This window comes from Halichoeres trimaculatus, unplaced genomic scaffold, assembly GCF_033239565.1.
Source record: "Halichoeres trimaculatus isolate MK-OKI-2021-1 unplaced genomic scaffold, fHalTri1.1 fHalTri1_scaffold_12, whole genome shotgun sequence".
In the NCBI taxonomy this organism is placed as follows: domain Eukaryota; kingdom Metazoa; phylum Chordata; class Actinopteri; order Labriformes; family Labridae; genus Halichoeres; species Halichoeres trimaculatus.
The window spans coordinates 33121607-33141039 of NW_027437190.1; the positions used below are offsets into that span (position 1 = coordinate 33121607).

The 19433-nt window shown below is 43.7% G+C and overlaps 1 protein-coding gene across 1 annotated transcript; it reads left to right on the forward strand.

Annotated features, from left to right (window-relative positions):
* thbs3a (thrombospondin 3a) lies at positions 1-19433 on the forward strand. Its single transcript, XM_074683770.1, has 23 exons — positions 1-462; positions 2878-3084; positions 5746-5999; positions 6086-6188; positions 6280-6306; positions 6398-6480; positions 8567-8618; positions 8707-8855; positions 9185-9322; positions 10579-10653; positions 10767-10919; positions 11003-11113; positions 11233-11340; positions 11415-11574; positions 11682-11800; positions 13747-13799; positions 13949-14130; positions 14225-14403; positions 14492-14540; positions 14624-14820; positions 15151-15323; positions 18681-18820; positions 18930-19433. Exons 1-23 carry the CDS (start codon positions 375-377, stop codon positions 18989-18991), a joined length of 2862 nt encoding a protein of 953 aa, XP_074539871.1. The 5' UTR covers positions 1-374; the 3' UTR covers positions 18992-19433.

A 19433-nucleotide genomic window follows, 5' to 3' on the forward strand; every position in this document is an offset into this window, starting at 1 on the left:
AGCACGCGCCAGCAGCAGTTTCCAGCTGCGCTCGTGAACCCGCCCGTTAGTCTCTCCTCCGGCGGGTCTGTGGGCTCTGTCTCCGGCTCCCTGCCCCCTCTGCTCCAGTGTGGATCCAGTCTGGTCGTCCGGTCCTGCTCCGTCCTCCTCCTGGCACAAACTTCCCGCATCTCCGTCCCTGAGCTCCGGACCCCGCTGTCAGTTCTTCCGCTCTTCGGGGCTCAAAGTTTCCGTCGGTCCGGATCCCCTGCTGACAGCCTGACTTTGGACTCCCTGTTCTGCTCCATCTCCTCCTTTTATCGGATCTGGGATCCGGTTTTAGGGGTTTCGTTGTCCCTCCTCTTGGTCTAGTTCCCTCGGTTAGATTCTCAGCCATGGGTCGGAGCACGCTGGTCCCGGTTCTGCTGTCAGTCATCTGGGCTGGACTCTCGGCGGGAATCCCGGACGGACCGGACATACAAGGTAACACCGAGCTAACCTGCTAACGTCCCTGCCTCCGTTAAGGAGATGTGGAGGTTTGTTGTACAGTCTGTGTGGAAGTTAAACCCACTGAACACTGAGACGTCTTAACTCAGGGTGTACTGGAAAGTTATGTTACCGTCAGAAAATAGTCCGGTTTACCTGTTCACGAAGGCGGTAGGTGTAACACCAAATTCTGTGACCCAGTGGATCTGTGACCTGACCTAAACCTCCTCTCTGAGACTTCACCAGGTAGAAAAAGACAGGAACCATAACCTTTATTTTAAACCTCAACCTGACTCCACTTTCTTCTCCTCCCTCTCAGTCTCCCTCAGTTCCCTGTCCTCCCCCATCCTCCCCCTGTCCTCCTCTCTTTGTCACTTTCATCCTCTGTGCTCTGGAAACAAACCCCACAGGCTGCTCTCTGATTAACCTGTTGCTGTGGTGCGTTCAGGGACCAACGTTACCTTTAGAATCAGATCAACCCGGGATCAGCTATTAGCCATTTTAGCTTCACCTTACTCAGGGGTCTTCAACCTGTGGCTCTGGAGCCTTATGCAGCTCTTTGACTCCTTTGCAGTGGCTCCTTGTAGCTTTAAAAATATCATTAAAATAAAGGTCTTTTAATATTTTTCTTACAGAGGGTATTAATGATAACGACACAGACACTAAGTAAAAACATAAAATATATATATATATTTTTTTACTAAAAATGCGTCACATTTTGAAACAAAGCTTTTAATTTTTTGTGATTTTTTTGCAGTTTTTTTAAATTTATTTTTTACTTTCCAAAGAGCCGTTTCGCCTCTGCTCACCTGGATAAAAGTCATTCAGGAGCCGCAAAATATACTTTATCTTCACTTTAAGACAAAAAAATGTATAATCAGGTGAATGATTATCTAAAAAAAAATTGTGTTTATAAATTTGCACATGTGATTTTTTAGTTTTTTATTTGTAATAAATTTGCCAATTTAAGAAAATAAATAAATTTGTAGTGTCATAGATTTTATAAATTTGCGAAATTGTATACAATTTCAATAAGTTGTTAAAAATTTGCAAAATAAAAAAAATTTAATTTAAAAACGTGCAAAATTCATGTCATAAATTTGCAAAAAAAAAAAAACTTAAATAATGCAATTTCAAAATTTGGCTTAATTTCCAAAAATTGTAAAAACTTTTTAAAACTGCAAAAAATAGAGATTTTTATTTTTAAAAAAAATCAAAAATTTGCGAAATCTGTTAAAATGTGGAACTCTTTTTCTTAATTTGCAAAAATGTAAAAAAAAAATGAAATAAAAAAAATTATGAAAAATTCAAAAAACTGCAAAAAAAATCACAAAAAATTAAAAGCTTTGTTTCAAGAGGTGATGCATTTTTAGTAAAAAAATTATATCATGTTTTTACTTTGTGTCTGTGTCATTATCATTAACAACCCTCTGGAAGAAAAATATTAAAAGACCTTTATTTTATTGATATTTTTAAAGCTATAAGGAGCCACTACAAAGGAGTCAAAGAGACGCATGAGGCTCCAGAGCCACATGTTGAAGACCCCTGGGCTAAAACATCCTTGTGACTGTAAGAAAGTGAATTAGTAGGCGTTTTTCCATGCTGGACATAAACACAGCATTGCAAGTTTCTACACTGAAGAATAAATATGTTAAATTGAAAAACTTAGAGATTTTACTTTTAAAAACACACAAAAGTACAGAAAATTGGTACCATTGAGTACGGATACAGATTGCCGGGTTCGGGTACTGTATCGTTTCAAATGTGAAAGGTACCCATCTTTAATAACAATACATACAAATATACAAAACAAGTCACATGAAGGCTGTTGAAAGTGCAACTAGACCTTAATATGTGTAAAAGCAATATTGAATATCGTGAAATCAGACATGCTTCCAGACCTGTCAGGTGAATGTGGCTCAGATTAAGTCTATTGAACTGTTTATACTGAAAATAAGACGCAAACACTTGGTTAGTTTTGGGTTTTTGCCGTGTGTCTATCAGCATGAGCGTTCACTCGCTGTGACTTCCTCAGCAGCAGGACAGAAGACAGGAAGTGTGTTGTTTTTCTTCCTCTGTGGTGTTTCTTTGCAGCCTGATATCCTCCAGGACAGTCACACTGACGCTCTGATAGATTCAGGCGGTGAGACAGTCTAACAGATGTTATTTTTGTGATTTAGAAATCGCTTTTGTTCCAAAAAGTCTCAACAGTTACCCAGAAAGTGATGCTCTCGTCTGTAAAATATTAAATGTATGAAAAATGGATCCAGTGATGATTGTGATGACGCTGTTATCTTCTGCTGGTTTTAAAACAAAGTTCAGAGAATAGAGAAGTCTTCCTCAGAGTGTCCGTCTGAGACCTATAAGACATAAATAAATCTGTTTTCTCCTCTTCCTCTTCCTCTTCCTCAGTGATTGATGTGTTGGGTCTGCAGGACTCAAAGCAGACCGTAGCAGCCGTGGAGAAGCTGTCCGGGGGTCTGAGCGCGCTCAGTGACGTCTACGTGGTGTCCACGTTTCGGCTGCCGGCGAAGCTTGGCGGTGTCCTGATGGGGGTCTACAGCAAACAGGACAACAGGAAGTACCTGGAGCTGGCCGTCATGGGGAAGATCAACAAAGGTTTGGCGTTTATCTGACTCGCTTTGCTTTCCTGGCGTGTTTGAGAAGGCTTCTCTCCAAACGCGTCTCCTCTCCTCCTCCTCCATCACTAACACTAATCTTACATGTGTTGTGTGATGTTGAGCTGAGCCTCCCTCATGTTTCCACTCAGACTTCAGACTCTCTTTTTTTATGAATGGAAATATTCCCCCTCAGCTCGGCTCGGCTCAGCTCCGCGGCCCTGACGCGCTCGGTATGTTCGGAAACTTTGACATCACCAGAATTTCATAAACTATTTACTGGACGCAGTGAGTGAATGTGACAGCAGGAGGAGACGCTTTCTTCCAGCTCTGCTCTCACTCTGATAATATGCGTGTAACATCCACAGGGCTGAGGAGAGGAAGCCAAGGGAGAGGAAACAAACACTGCAGTTCCTCCAGCGTCCACTAGAGTCAGTCTGCAGTCACTACAAATCTGAAACGTGAAGAAAATAAGCTGGTGTCAGTATCACAGAAACCCTCCAAAACCAAAGACCAGCACACAAACCACTGAGTCTGAGACCTGGGTCGTAATAAAGGATCCAAAAAACTGTGTCCAGACAGAGACCTGCTCCAGATCTCTCAGAATAATGACTTATTTACACACAAACACATTTAATAACTCACACACATACAATACACATCACAATACTTAAGTTATGATATGATAATTAGTACTGTCCAGCATTAAAAAAAATAATATAATTAATTACTGGATTTGTAATTAATCAATCTGATTAATCACATTTAAGTCCCCAAATAAAAAATCTGATTTCTCTGACATTACAAAATTGGAGTAATGACTAATCAAATGAAAACACAAAGAAGAGAAGATTTGTAAATCCACATTTTTTTTCAATTGGCCAATATTAAAATGTCCGAGTTCGCTGCCATTGACGTTTTGCAACCACAACGAGGGGAGGCAGGGTCTGGCGGAGCTTGTCAATCAAAATCCTGCTTGTAAACTACTGTGGGTGAGAGCGGTGTGCTCTTTGGATGAGAGCTCAGCACGGATATGAGGAGAAGATGTGAGATGACAGAGACATAGCGAGACGCTGCAAGTCAGAAAAGTTCAGGCAGCTCACGCTCCAACTGAGGATGTGTCGCAGTAGTTCAGAGAGAAAGAGCAGCGCCATCGTGAGAACAGACGACGGAGATCATGGAGAGGATCAAAGGATGGAGCGCTCAAGACGAACGCGATTAGAGATAGTAAGTTTTGTCTGGTTTTTGAATCAAAAACAGGAAGAGAGACATAAAGAAAGAGGGTCCACCCTTCTTGGGTAGTTTTGGTATTTACATAGTCAGAGAAAAGATTATTTGGGTCTTGAAAGATCGTTCAAGATGCTCTGAAAATGGCTGACAGCCAACAAGTTAATCTTGCGTTAATTTTTATAACATGCTCATTTAGTTGGGGTTATTATTATTTAAACTAATAAACATGTTAAAGTTATTTAGTTATTTATTTAGAGAGTTTTTAGCGCGTCACTTTCACACAAAAACACCGCTAAATAATGCTCTAGTTCTCATCGTGTCGTAAAACGGCGCTTCCTCCGCTGCAGATCCACAGCTGGCTACAAGGTGCTCGCCGCTTAGTGTATCAGTCTGTGCGCAGTGTGCCAGATATAAACAAACGCAGGTAGTCTGCCAGGACGAAGAGACATGATGAGAACTAGAGCCTTATTTAGCTGTGTTTTTGTGTGAAAGTAACGCGCTGAAAATTCTCTAAATAAAGCGTGAATGCAGACGGATATCAGATTTTTTCAGTGGGAGTCCGTTTATTTGTGTTTTTGGTCAAGTAAAATGTGGCCCCGTCTGAGTGCAGAGGAAACCAGCAGAGGAGCAGGGAGGGGGTGTTTGGTGTGAGCGCTCTGGGCTTCTGCTGCACAAAAACACTGCTGTAGGGGTAATTTCTGCCCTAAACCTTGTGATAGGACTCAACTTGTTCCATCCCAGAGGATCACTTTAAGTATAGGATATGTGGCGGCATTGATATTTCTCCACCAGGAGCTGCTGGTGTCCCAAGTACAAAAATCCTGGCATTTATGATTCGTCACACCATGATAACTGTGTGATGAACAATTCCCATCATGAAATTGTGACTCAACTCAGCCAAGAAGAGGAATCAGAGAATAAAATGTAAACAGAGTAAACAACTTCTTCTACTCTAGTTTAGTGCTGTGGTAGAATGTATTTATTTTTTATCCTCATTTACCGAACAGTGAAGATTCTCCAGGTGGCCTGAGGTGTTCGAGGGACAAACAGAGACTCTGTTGCTGGTCTCTGAAAGACCTGGTCTTGTTTTCACCTTAAGGATTCCTTCGTCAGGGTAATGACAGACCCTGATCTCCTGACAGCCTGATGTCTGTGATCTGACCCACGCTTTATTAAACCCTGAGTGGGCGTGTTCCTGTGTGACCTCTGACCCCAGTTTAAAGAAAGAGTTCATTCTTTCACCTGCAGCTGCTGAGGAGGATGATGATGAAGAGCAGGTTTGCTTCACTGGGAGACCAGCTGGTGGTGTTTGACTCAGAATACCCATAATGCTTCTGACCTGCAGGGGGAGACATCTGCTGACTCTGATTTCTGCATCCCACAGATCAACTTTGAACTAACTCCTCCTCCTCTTCCTCCTCCTCTTCCTCAGTCCTGGTGCGGTATGTGCGCGCTGACGGGAAGCTGCACACAGTGAACCTGCAGAACGTGGCGTTGGCCGACGGTCGGACTCACTCCATCATCCTCAGACTGGGCGGTCTGCAGCGTGACCACATGAACATGGAGCTCTACGTCAACTGCCGATTGGCCGACTCCAGTCAGGGCCTGCCCCCATTGGTCCCTCTGCCCAGGGAGGCCGAGATGGTGGAGATCAGACACGGGCAGAAGGCGTACGCTCGCCTGCAGGTGAGAGTGCGGCGTCTGGACTCACCTGTGACACATCTGTGACACGTCTCGCTCTGAATGTCTGAATGTTCATGTCTCTGAGTCAGGGTGCAGTGGAGTCCCTCAGGCTGGCTCTAGGGGGCAGTGTTGCTAAAGCAGGAGCTCTGACGGACTGTCCGTTCCAGGGAGACTCGTCTGCGTATAACACAGGTCACATGACACCTTTGAAACCGTAACAGAGAAGTCCTTCTGAGGTTTTAGTCACACATCTCTCTGATCTGATCCTTTCTTTGTCCCTCAGTGAACGGAGAGGTGAACTCCATCCTGGGTGAGTTTGTTTTTAATAAACTATCAAAACATTTTCTCTAACAAAGACGTTCAACCCACCACTGACCTGAAACCTGATGGTTTGCTGTCAGGTGATCACACCAAGGCTCTGATTGGTCAGCTCATCATCTTCAACCAGATCCTGGGAGAGCTGAGACAGGACATCAGAGAACAGGTGAGACAGACACGCCTGATACGTCTCACTCCATTAATAAGTTTCTCTTCATCCACATTGGGCCTTAAAACCTCAGACCTGTTGAGTCCTGTTCTGGATCCGCTCAGTATGTCAGTTTGTTGTTGTAGTCAAGATAAAAACCATCTGGTTTGGACACACTTTGTTTTATTTTGGAAGTCACTGGTCTCTTAATTGACAATGTGAGCTGACACTTTAGCCCCGTTTCCACCAAGCAGTCCAGTCCAGTTTAGATCAGTACAGTTTGGTACAGGTTGGATCGGTAAAGACTGGTCCTGTTTTCGTTTTCACAGCCAACTGTACCCCCTAGTGGTAGACGGCGTGTAAGCAGGATGCTGATAGCAGCGTCAGGTACGCAATAGCATCACACAGTGGCCAGGAGAGATCATATTCTGTATCTAGCAGGGGTCTGCAACCTTTACTTTCCAAAGAGCCGTTTTGCCTCAGCTCACCTGGATAAAAGTCATTTGGGAGCCGCAAAATCTACTTTATCTTCACATTAAAACAAAAAAGTGTTGGATCAGGTGAATAATTATCTAAACGAGAAGTTTTTGTGTTTATAAATTTGCACACGTGATTTCTTAGTTTTTTATTTTTAATAATTTTGCAAATTTAAGAAAAAAAAAAGAAATTTGTAGTGTCATAGATTTTATAAATTTGCAAAATGTATGAAATTTCAATAAGTTCGAAATTTTTTTAAAAAATCAAAATTTGCAAAATAAAAAAATGTAATTTAAAAATGTGCAAAATTTTGAAAAAATGCTGAAATGTCATAAATTTGCAAAAACCGAAATAATGCAAATGTTTTGCTCGATACCCAAAAGTTGTAAAAACTGTCTAAAATTGCAAAAAAAGGGATTAGTATTAAAAAAAAATCAAAAATTTGCTAAATCTTCAAAAAATATGCAAGTCTTTTTCTTAATTTGCAAAAATGTCAAAAAAATGAAATAAAAAAATTCAAAAAACTGCAAAAAAATTCACAAAAAATTAAAAGCTTTTTTTTCCAAGAGGTGATGCATTTTTATTAAAAAAATATATATATTATGTTTTTACTTAGTGTCTATGTCGTTATCATTAATACCCTCTGTAAGAAAAATATTAGAAGACCTTTATTTTAATTATATTTTTTAAGCTAAAAGGAGCCACTGCAAAGGAGTCAAAGAGCCACAGGTTGAAGACCCTTGGTATATATAGAGTGGACAGCGTGGCTCCACCATTTATCATTGTACGGTTTTGAAGCCAAAATACTGCTGTCTCAGGTGCTACCATTGTAGCAGTGTGAAGCCAGAGTCTGTGCAGTAGAGACGATGAGGGATTCTGGGAGAATCTGAGTGGAGCTTGACGACAAAAATAATATATATTTTTTTTCTTTCGAGAGTCTAATCACTTCCTGACTCTACCTCCCGACATATTTTACGATCCCCGAAAAAAATACACAAGAACGGCAGCTGTCAATCATCGTTAAACATGACATAAAACCTCGTTTTTTACCTGGTATAACTAATGAAAACAAAACTTTTCAGAAAAAGAGGACTTGGATACAAGACAGCCAAATAATATCTTCAAATCACCACAACAACCGGACGTGAGAAACATTTATACCAGGTGTATTAATTTTTTAAAGTTTGATCACAGCCCATCTGGAATGACTGGGGAGATGGATTTTTTCACCTATACTGCAGCCAGCCACCAGGGGGAGCAGTTTTTGTGGAGACCTCACTTTCTTGCCGAGCAAGATGACGTCCATTTTTTTACTGTCTATGGGAGAGATACAGCCCCTGTCACAAAGGAAGTGACGATTCTTTCAACCAATCAACTCTCTGCAGTGTTGTAGCTCCACCTTCTGGGGTCGGTTCGTTTTAGTCGAAAGGGTCCCTAAAAATCGGCTCGTCTCGGTTATTTGAGGATCTGTCTCAGGATTAGTCCGTGGAACGCCATGAAAAGGTGCCGTACCGAGACAAAACAAACTGAACCACTTGGTGGAAACACGGTTATAGGCTTGAATGAAAACCTATCAGACAGAGGACAGGTGTGACGCTGTGTCATGATGATGTCATCCCTCTGACAGGTGAAGGAGATGTCTCTGATCAGAAACACCATCCTGGAGTGTCAGGTTTGTGGTGAGTCCGTGTCTCTCAGTCTATTAACACACTCCAGTCTGTAACTCTGAGGACCTGATTGAGGACATCATGTCTGCTCCCTGTGCAGGTTTCCATGAGCCCCGCTCTCGCTGCTCTCCTAACCCCTGCTATAAGGGCGTGGCCTGCATGGAGAGCATGCACTACCCAGGATACACCTGTGGACCCTGTCCACCTGGAACCAAGGGCAACGGGACGCACTGCCAGGACATCGATGAGGTGACAACAACAACAACAAACAACACAAAACACACCAACAACATCACTGCTTACATTACACAACAGCTCATCCTTAACTCTGCTACAACACAACAAACACAAACTGTAGAAACTCAGACACAAAAAAACTCAGCAAACACATCACTGAAATCAGCAGTTGTTGATCACATGACCCAGAGGAAGGACGTCAGGAGAATTAAACAGGACCCAGAGCAGATCCCTGAGGAACGCCGCTGTCTGAAACACACAGAAAAGAGTTTATCTCTGTTTATGTTCCTCTGTGTGTGTGTGTGTGTGTGTGTGTGTGTGTGTGTGTGTGTGTGTGTCAGTGTGAGCTGCAGCCGTGTTTCTCTCCTGACGCCTGTGTGAACACCATGGGAGGGTTTACCTGTAAGCCCTGTCCTCCAGGCCTGTGGGGGGCGCCGTTAGCTGGGACAGGACTGGACTACGCCAAGAGTAACAGACAGGTCAGACACAAACACACTCCAACACACACATACACCTGAACTAGACGTGTCACGGGGCCCTCTGATTGGTCAAACTTTCTTTAGAAATTTAAATATGCTTCCTATCCAATCATCCTCAATGGTTTGTCTACTTGTGGTGGTGCTATCACCATAGTTGCCAAGTCTGCTTGAAATTGTTTTTCTGAAAAATCTAATCAGTCGTGGGCTGTGTTTTTTTGGGCTTGATTTCTAAAGTGTAGTTGCTCATTTGGGCTTGATTTGTATCCTGTAGGATCCCCATCTGATTCTCTCAGCTCTTCAAAACAAAAAGAAACATGAATAGAATAGATAAGAACTCTATTGTCATTGTAACAAGTATAACGAAATTTAAGTCACAGCAGCAATCAAGAAAACAAAAGTAAGAAAGTGAATAGAAAGTGCAAAAAGGTCCATGGTGTCTGGTGTTAGCTCTGTTAGCCATGTCTATGAATAGCATGATGCTACTCTGCCTTCTGGTATTCCCTCTGTTGCTGGGTTAGCACGGCTAGCTCGTCCATCTTATTGGAGATAGATCTTACGTTCCCATTAACGATGGATGGAAGGACAGGTCCATGTCGTCACTTCTTAGCTCACACCTGAGAACCAGCAAGTTGTCCTCACCTCCTTCTCCTCACCTTGTGGGAAACATCCGGCCTTGCACCAGTTAGCATTGACATGCTACAGGCTGCTAACAACTGAATTCGCATGTAAACAATGTAGCCATGGTTACATGTAGGATCTCCAGACAAACACAGGAGAAAAAGTAGTAAAAATATCACTGAAGACAAAACCAAATGAGCCATACAAAGTAATGATCCACTATAAATACAAAGATTACGAAAAAGAGACGAAAAAATTACAAAAAACTAACTTTTTTAATCAAAGAAAAATGTATCATTCAAATTGTTTATATGGACTGTTTATCCTCAATTTGCTTAATGCACATGTATTTTCTCTAAATCAAAGTTTAAAAAATAAGTTATTCAATATTTTATGTTGATTGTGTTTACTGTCAGTTTACTGGAAACAAAAATAAATGTTTATACTTTTAGCAAGAGGTCTGTTGTTTACGCAATGTGGCAGGTCACCTGTTGAACTTGTTTTGGGCTTGTTCCCTCAGAGCCAGTCGCTTGTTTCTATCACCAGATCTGGCAACATTGCCTAAGAGCAGCCCAGGGGCCCATGACTAGCTTAAAATAAGTGATGAGAGTTCTGGTGACGTCATCTCTGTCTCTCAGGTCTGTGCGGACATCGACGAGTGTTTGGATCTACCTGACGCCTGTGTATCAAACTCAGTGTGTATCAACACTGTGGTGAGTGTCACACACACACACACACACACACAAACTCTCAGCCCTCAGCTTGAGTCTGACTCACAGTGAGACAGCGCCCTCTGGTGGACACTCAATGTACCGTCCTCTCTCAGGGTTCCTATAAGTGTGGAGGCTGTAAACCCGGTTTCCTCGGTAACCAGACCTCAGGATGCTTCCCCAGGAAGTCGTGTTCAGCGTTGACCTTTAACCCCTGTGACACCAACGCTCACTGCACCATGGAGAGGAACGGAGAGGTGGCGTGCAGGGTGAGTGTCTCACACGCACACATCCAGCTCTGTGTGTATCAAACTGTGTATTAATGTATGTGTGTGTGTGTGTGTGTGTGCAGTGTAATGTGGGCTGGGCAGGTAACGGGAACACCTGTGGGATGGACACAGACATCGATGGTTATCCTGACCGCTCTCTGCCCTGCATGGACAACAACAAACACTGCAAACAGGTCAGACACGCCGCCGCCAGGATGAGTATGATGTCACTTCCTGTCATGTGGCTGTGCTTCCTCTCAGCCAAAGTGTGATTGGATGTGAGTGTGTCACTTCCTGTTTCTATCTTCTTCAGGATAACTGCGTGTTCACGCCAAACTCGGGTCAGGAGGACGCCGACAACGACGGCATCGGAGACCAGTGTGACGAAGACGCTGACGGAGACGGCATCAAGAATGTGGAGGTGAGAAGACGCGTGTGTGTGTGTGTGTGTGTGTGTGTGTGTGTGTGAAGTGACATGGTGTCCTCTGTCCTCAGGATAACTGCCGTCTGGTGTCCAACAAAGACCAGCAGAACTCGGACAGCGACTCGTTTGGAGACGCCTGCGATAACTGTCCCAACGTCCCCAACAGCGACCAGAAAGACACGGACAGCAACGGGCAGGGCGACGCCTGCGACCAGGACATCGACGGGGACGGTGAGAGACGGCATCTGTCTGCAGCTTCCTCCTGTTCAACACACACAAGAGACAACTGAACAAGAGTGTGTGTGTGTGTGTGTGTGTGTGTGTGTGTGTGTGTTCAGGAATCCCAAACGTCCTGGATAACTGTCCAAAGGTTCCCAACCCCATGCAGACGGACAGAGACAGAGACGGGGTGGGAGACGCCTGTGACAGCTGTCCTGAGCTCAGCAACCCCATGCAGGTATAAACACACACACAGACACACATACACACACACAGTCACAGTCCACATCTCTGGACTTCTTCTGTTCGCTCTTTTTACTGTTTCCTGCTCAGATGCTGTTTTCTCTTTGTCCACTGATTTTCCGTCTTTAGGTTTTATCCTCTGCATCAGGGCTGCACCGTTAATCACTGGAAGATCACAATCTCGATTCACACATGACATCTTATCTTATTTCCAAACACAGACAGGTCTTAATATAAAAAAACCAAATAGAAAAACAGTGTTAGCTTAATGCTAGTGTATATGAGAAATTGCATAGATATGCTAGCAGTTAGCATACATGGATAAAACTTTGGTTTTAAAACAGAATTTTGACTTATATCAGGGAAACATTTAGTCTCAGTGAACAATACTGAAAACTCTAAAAGTCAAAATACAAACAGGAAAATGTTTCCAACAGGAAGAGAAAAGAAAAGTTTAGCAGGCTCAAAGCTGATTTCAACATAACTACAGCAAGCACATGGCTCCGAACAACTCATATTGGCTATAACCACTTTGAGACACTAGATGTCCTATTCCAGTTAATAACATGTAAAAAAAACAAACAATACATTGGCGTCACGTGATGTGCAATATTCACTCATTTTTATTTATTTATGTCCAGAGATATCCAGATCCTGTGACCAGTTTATATTTTTATGTACAATTTCACTTAGCAAACGCTTTTGTACAATAGGACGTCTAAAATTGAGCTGTTGGGGGATATGCTAATTTGCTCCAGAGCCCCTCGACGGTGCTCGGTAAATTATGCTGATAGCCCCCAATCTATCAGCCCAATATGGAGAGAATTTTGTTTCTTTATTGTTCAATCAAAAAGAATAGATTTGAAACAAAAAAAAAGATTTGTAAGCAAAAGAGAATAAGTGAGAAATGAAAAAAAGTTGAGATCGAAATACAACAGGTTGCAATTGAAAGAAAAAAAAACAGAGAACATGTTTCTTTCCATTTTGCTTATAAATCAGTCCTCTTTGTTTGCAAGTTCCAAAGTTTTGCTTGCAAATTCTACTGCACTCAATGGGCGGGGCCTAAGCTGGTGGATGAGAGAATAGTTTCTATTGGTTGGTTTGACCTGGCTTTAGAGTGCGAGCGCCAGCTACCACTTCCCTCTCACACAACGCCTGGAGTTAAGTTGATAGCCTCTGGCCACAGTCCACCGTACACTCACAACTACAACAACAACAACAATACAATAAAACAAATTATAATGCCCTAAGTTAGCTTAGTCAGTGAGTGATTAATACATTTTGTTCCATGGTACACGCGTTGTCATGGTTTCTACACAACAGTACAGTGTATTTTAAGCCTGGCGGGCCGCTATTCTTTTTGATTGAATAATAAAGAAACAAAATTCTCTCCATAGCCCAATCCCAATCTTGGTCCATGCCGGAACTTGAACAAGCGACTCTCTAATTACAAACCCAAGTCCCTGTGGACTAAGCTACTGCCACCCAAACAGCTAGCAAGTAGCATTGTCAATAAATGTTGACCCAGAAAACCTGTAACACTACTTTTTGAACAGAGAAAATTCACCGGAGGAATTGAAAAGGGAATCAATAATCACAGTAGATAAGAGCATTGATATCAATGACGTCTTATCAATTCTCATCCCAACTGATTATAATTTAAAAGTTCTTTTTCGTTTGCTTACACATGCAGTAAACATTTTGGGAGAAATATCGACAGAGAATCGTGATTTCAGTTCCAAAAAAACACATTTTGCCAGAATCATGCAACTGTCCTCTGCATCTGTTAAACTCAGAACTGATAGAAACCTGGTGGATCAGAACCAGGTGTGGGTCCAGTCCAGGTCCAGATTGATCAGAGGGTCAGAGAGTGCGATCATACAGCTGTTATAACAACATCTAAAGGTCAAAGGTCACAGTGTGAACGTCTGTGTGTTTCAGACTGACATCGACAACGACCTGGTAGGAGACGTGTGTGACACCAACCAGGACACGTATGTCTCACACACACACACACACACTCACACACACACACAGCCAACAGGTCTCACAGCAGCATGAAGCCGTCATGTGTGACGGATGGAGACGTGATCAGGACTCAGACCTGAGGCTCCCTGAAGTCTCACTTCCTGTCCTCCTGCAGGGACGGAGACGGTCACCAGGACAGCAGAGACAACTGTCCGGACATCCCCAACAGCTCACAGCTGGACTCTGACAACGACGGCCTCGGAGACGACTGCGACCACGACGACGACAACGACGGCGTCCCGGACGACTACGACAACTGCCGACTCATCGTCAACCCTAACCAGAAGGACTCAGATGGTACAGAGAGGGCCAGATCCATGAGTCAGCAGAGAGACAAACACTATTTAAAGACTGAGTGTGTGTGTGTGTGTGTGTGTGTGTGTGTCCTCAGTGAACGGCATCGGGGACGTCTGTGAGAACGACTTCGATAACGATGCGGTGATGGATCTGATCGACGTGTGTCCAGAGAGCGCTGAGGTCACCTTAACAGACTTCAGAGCCTACCAGACCGTGATCCTGGACCCAGAGGGGGATGCACAGATCGACCCGAACTGGGTGGTTCTGAACCAGGTGACCTTTTACTTTAAGGCAGTTTTGGCTTCGTGTTGTTGAGGCGTGTTGACCATCATGAAACATGTGCTTCCTGTCTCTGTTTCAGGGTATGGAGATAGTCCAGACCATGAACAGTGACCCAGGTTTAGCTGTGGGTATGTCCTTTGATTTAAAGCTACATGAAGCCCTGTAGAGACCTGGTCCTGGTCTAACCCTGCTCCTCCTCGTGTGTCTGCAGGCTACACGGCGTTTAACGGCGTGGACTTTGAGGGAACGTTTCACGTCAACACGATAACGGACGACGACTACGCCGGCTTCATCTTCGGGTACCAGGACTCGTCCAGCTTCTACGTGGTGATGTGGAAGCAGACGGAGCAGACCTACTGGCAGAACCTGCCCTTCAGGTCCATGGCCACGCCCGCCCTGCAGCTCAAGGTCTCTGCTGGACTCTACTGTGTTCTACTCTAAACTCTACTGTTGTCTATTTCCCTGAGACCTGGACCTGTTTGGTCAGGGTTCCTCTCCTGATCAGGTCTTAAAAAGTCTTTCATGTGGTTTTAAATGTGACCAAAGACCCTGTTAATACCACTACACCAGTGTTCCTAAAGAGTCCAGGTCCTCCTGTGATCCGGCTCTCTGCTGCCCCCGTGTGGTCAGATCCTGAACCCCTCCTGAGGCTGATCCTCTGTGTTGAAGTTTTCAGACTCTCTTCTCTCTTTGGTGATACCTGATTGATCAACCTGTGGTTCTGTGTGTGTCCTGCAGGCCGTGAAGTCCCGGACCGGACCCGGAGAGTTCCTCAGGAACGCCCTGTGGCACACCGGGGACACACCTGGAGAGGTGACCCTGCTCTGGAAGGATCCCCGTAACGTGGGCTGGAAGGACAAAACCTCGTACCGCTGGCAGCTCAGCCACCGGCCCCAGGTGGGCTACATCAGGTGAGACCAGAACCAGGATCTGAAAACTAGATGTTGAGCTCAGTTGGACTTAAAATCACACATTTAGTCCTTTAAACCCTCTGACCCCTCTGTGCTCCCGTCCTGACTCTGCAGGTCTCAGTTCTACAGTGGATCAGGGTTTTCTTTAGTCCCTGTTGTAGTGGTTCTGTGAGCAGCTCTCTGAGCTCAGTGGTACAGTGTGTGTGTGTTTCTCTCTGTCTGTACTCTTACTGCATTCTTTCCCCTCTGAATCTTCTTTGTGGCCCCGGGGCCCCCCAGTACTCCATTGTGCTGGTCTCCATGACAGCCAAAGCCCTGGCAGGAATGGACCCGGGCAGCCGTTGATATGCAGATGAGACGCAGAGAGGGAGAGGAAAGTTTCCACAGGAGACCTGTGTCCTCTCTGAGAGGCCGGACTCTGGTCTCAGGCCGGGCTCTGGTCTCAGGCCGGGGATGGACTGGTTTCACAGGTTATAAACACGTCCCTAAAAACACACATGTGAGAGCGCTCAGGATGGGCTGAGCTCTGTGACTCTCTGTGAGGAGAGGATTTAAAGGGACAGTTCACTCTAAACTCCCTGACAGTCAGTGACACCTCACCCTCTCCTCCCTCACAGTCACCCCGACCTTCGTCTGCTTTGACGACTTTGCTCCTGTCTTCATCACTAACACATTATCAAAGTCATGATGTCAGAGAAACGTCAAAATCCGATGAAAGCCTCTGTGGAGAAACTTCTGGTATCTGCACGGCTAAACCTGAACTCTCATCACGTGTCATTAGCTGCGTTTCCCTCACACTTTTTCACAACATCACAGGAAATATTCTGAAGTTTTGACAAAAAATAATAAGATTGGGCAAAACTTGACTAAAATCTCGGCCCATGAGATTCAAACTGTGGGATGCAGAAGACAGGAGGAACCAACGGTACTCCAAACATCTGAAGAGCCAGAAATGTCATTTGATGGATGCTGATTCATGAACACTTGTGTCGGTTGTGGCCACGCCCACTCAAACAGGAACAAACACTGAATAAAACTCATCATCTCCACCTCGACTACTCTCTCAGTCATCAGTGTTGAGAAAATTACTTTAAACTAGTAATCAGTTATAGATACTCATTACCTTCAGTACTGAGCTAAAGTAACTGTACTCTTTCATAAATGTAATTAGTTACCAGGGAAAGTAATTCTTGTGTTACTTTTTTTTAAAAAAACCTTTAATGTTGCAAATCCATTTAGTTTTTTAGCAGTTTTTGCTCTGGGGCATGAAGTTCACATGTCTGTTCTTGTTAGGTATAGGTACCGAATACAGTACTTGAAAGGTGCCAACTGAATTCTGTCAAAAGTACCAGGTACCACTTCACATAAAAACAAAAGGTACCATGTTAAAGTATCTAAACACATCCTTGTGACTGTGAGGGAGTGGGAGAGTAGGAGATTTTCCATGCCGGACATGAACACAGCATTGCAAGGTTATATATTGAAGAATACATTTTTATAATTCATTACCAAACAAATGGGTACAGGTACCAATTGCCAGGTACCGGGCTTAGTAACCTTTTTTTTCGAATGTGAAAGGTACCCATCCCTAGTTCTTGTTTTTTCCATCTCTGACATAGAAGTGGTGTCTGTTTACTTCCATCCTGAAAACGCCAGTCTTAGGGGCCGTTTATGAGACAAAAGTTTTAGAGTGAAGCGCAAAAGTTTTGTTGCGTTTCAGCCGACCTAAAATGCAAACTTTTGAAAACAGCCTCCAGAGTGGGATTTTTCTGAAACGCTGCCGTCACCGTTGCCGTGTAAACAGTAAGCTGGTGTTTTAAGTGGAGCGCATACAACAGTACAATAGAACCGTTGTTACGATCATCACAAACTACCGTGTTGAGCTTGTGCTGCTCAATCTGCTGAATCTGTGTTTGTCTTTTAACAAAATGAGCATCTGTTGCTCCACTCCTGCTCTTAGTTTTAGCCAATACATCAAATGATCGGCTCAACTCTTCTTCAGTGGAGATCTACCAAAAGCTGCTTCTGGACAAGACAGTTATAGCCCCACCTGCAGGCCTGGCATGCTTACTACAGCATTTTCAGTCCCTCAGCGTTTCTGTGAAAACGCTGATAGACCTGCCAATTCTCCTGCTTTTCAACCCGGTCTCTGGCTCCACTCCTGACTATAATTTCTCCAGATTAACCCCTCATTTTTAAGTCTTCTCCTGTTATCTCTGATACTTTCTCCCAGTCAGCTACTTGTGTTTTACATTCAAACCTCAAAAAGCCTCCACCCCTCTCCCTGGAGTTGGTTTGATCCAAAGACGCTGCATGAGATCCTCTCTGACTGAGGTTACACAGACACACACATGCAGCTGTGTGAGATTTGTTGCTGAAAAGCAGAGGTGTCAAAAGTTTTCACATTCATTACTCAAGCAGAAGTGTAGATACTCGGGCTTAATAAGACTTTTGTAGAAGTTGAAGTATCAACTCAAGATTTTTACTTAAGTAAAAGTGTAGAAGTACTTGTTTCAAAACTACTTAAAGTATAAACGTAAGAGTAACTAAAGAGGTGTGCAGGTGTGATGGATCACATACAAACTAATAGGGTGTTGAAATGGTTTTACCTCTATATATCTCTTCCATCCACAATCATAAAGTCTTTCAGGATGATGCAATTTCAGCGATTTTAGGAAAGGTTTTTACTTTTTTGGTGTGTTTCTTTTGAATGATGACAAGCTGGAGTGAACCAGGAGTAACGAGGCTTGTTGTTAAATGTTTTTAAAATATGCGAAGCAGAAAGTACAGATATTTGCCTAAAAATGTAAGGAGTAGAAGTTAAAAGTCAGCTACAAAATAATTACTCAAGTATAGATACCCAAAATGTTAACTGAAGTAAGGTAACAAAGTGTTTTTATGTTTAGTTTAGTATCAGCTCTTTGTTTGAGATGTGTCGACATGATTGTACTCATCATTACTTGTGTGTCTGACTCTTTTCCCCACGTTTTATTTGCTGAGCGAGCCAGGTCGGATACATGGTAACGTGCCACATTTCACTGTCGGTTACGGTGACGTCATTATAACGTTTGTAATAGTAATTACTCAGGTTACCCTAACCAGAAAAGCCGGATCGGTGCATCCCTAGAATGAAAAAAGCTGAGGAGTAAAAAAAATCCTGTCTTCAGAAAAGAAACTAAACATGTCCGATCCTTTTTATTTTAGCCGTCAGTTTTGTTTTCAGTATCTAAAAATGTCTGAGCTCTGATAAAGATGTTTAAATGTGTATGTGTGTGTGTGTGTGTGTGTGTGTGTGTGTGTGTGTGTGTGTGTGTGTGTGTGTGTGTGTGTGTGTGTGTGTGTGTGTGTGTGTGTCAGGGTGAGGCTCTTCGAGGGCTCGGAGATGGTGGCGGACTCCGGCGTGGTGGTGGACACCACGATGAGAGGAGGTCGTCTCGGCGTTTTCTGTTTCTCTCAGGAGAACATCATCTGGTCCAACCTGCGCTACAGGTGTAACGGTATGACCCTGGAAACACACACACACACGCACACACACACACATCTCATTAACGCTGAACAGGAAACAGCACCAACCTCATAAATGACTTTTAACCTGTTTCTCTGCAGACACGGTGCCCGAGGACTTCCAGATTCATCGTAAACAAGTTATGATGCACATTCAGGTCTGAGAGCTGCAGGCCAACACACACACACACACACACACACACACACACACACACACACACACACACACACACACAGCCCAATCATCTCTGAGTCCTCTTAAACTGGAGTGTGTGTGTGTTGAAATTTGGGGACCTGACAGATGAAGTTAGGTCTCACAGGTAACATTTAGAGGCTCTGTCCCCACTGTTTTTTTTAACCCTGACCTCATATTGATCACAGTTAATACACACACACACACACACACACACACACACAGAATCCAGTGAAGGATACAGTGTGAAGTTAATCGCCTGAATCGTGAGCGTCTGAAATCTGTTTTTATAAGAAACTTTCAGACTGAGATCAGCTCAGACGACCTAAAGAATAATGAAACACACACACTCTCTCTCACACACACACACACATACACACACAGAGGGAGAAGGAGGCACAGACAGACTGAGC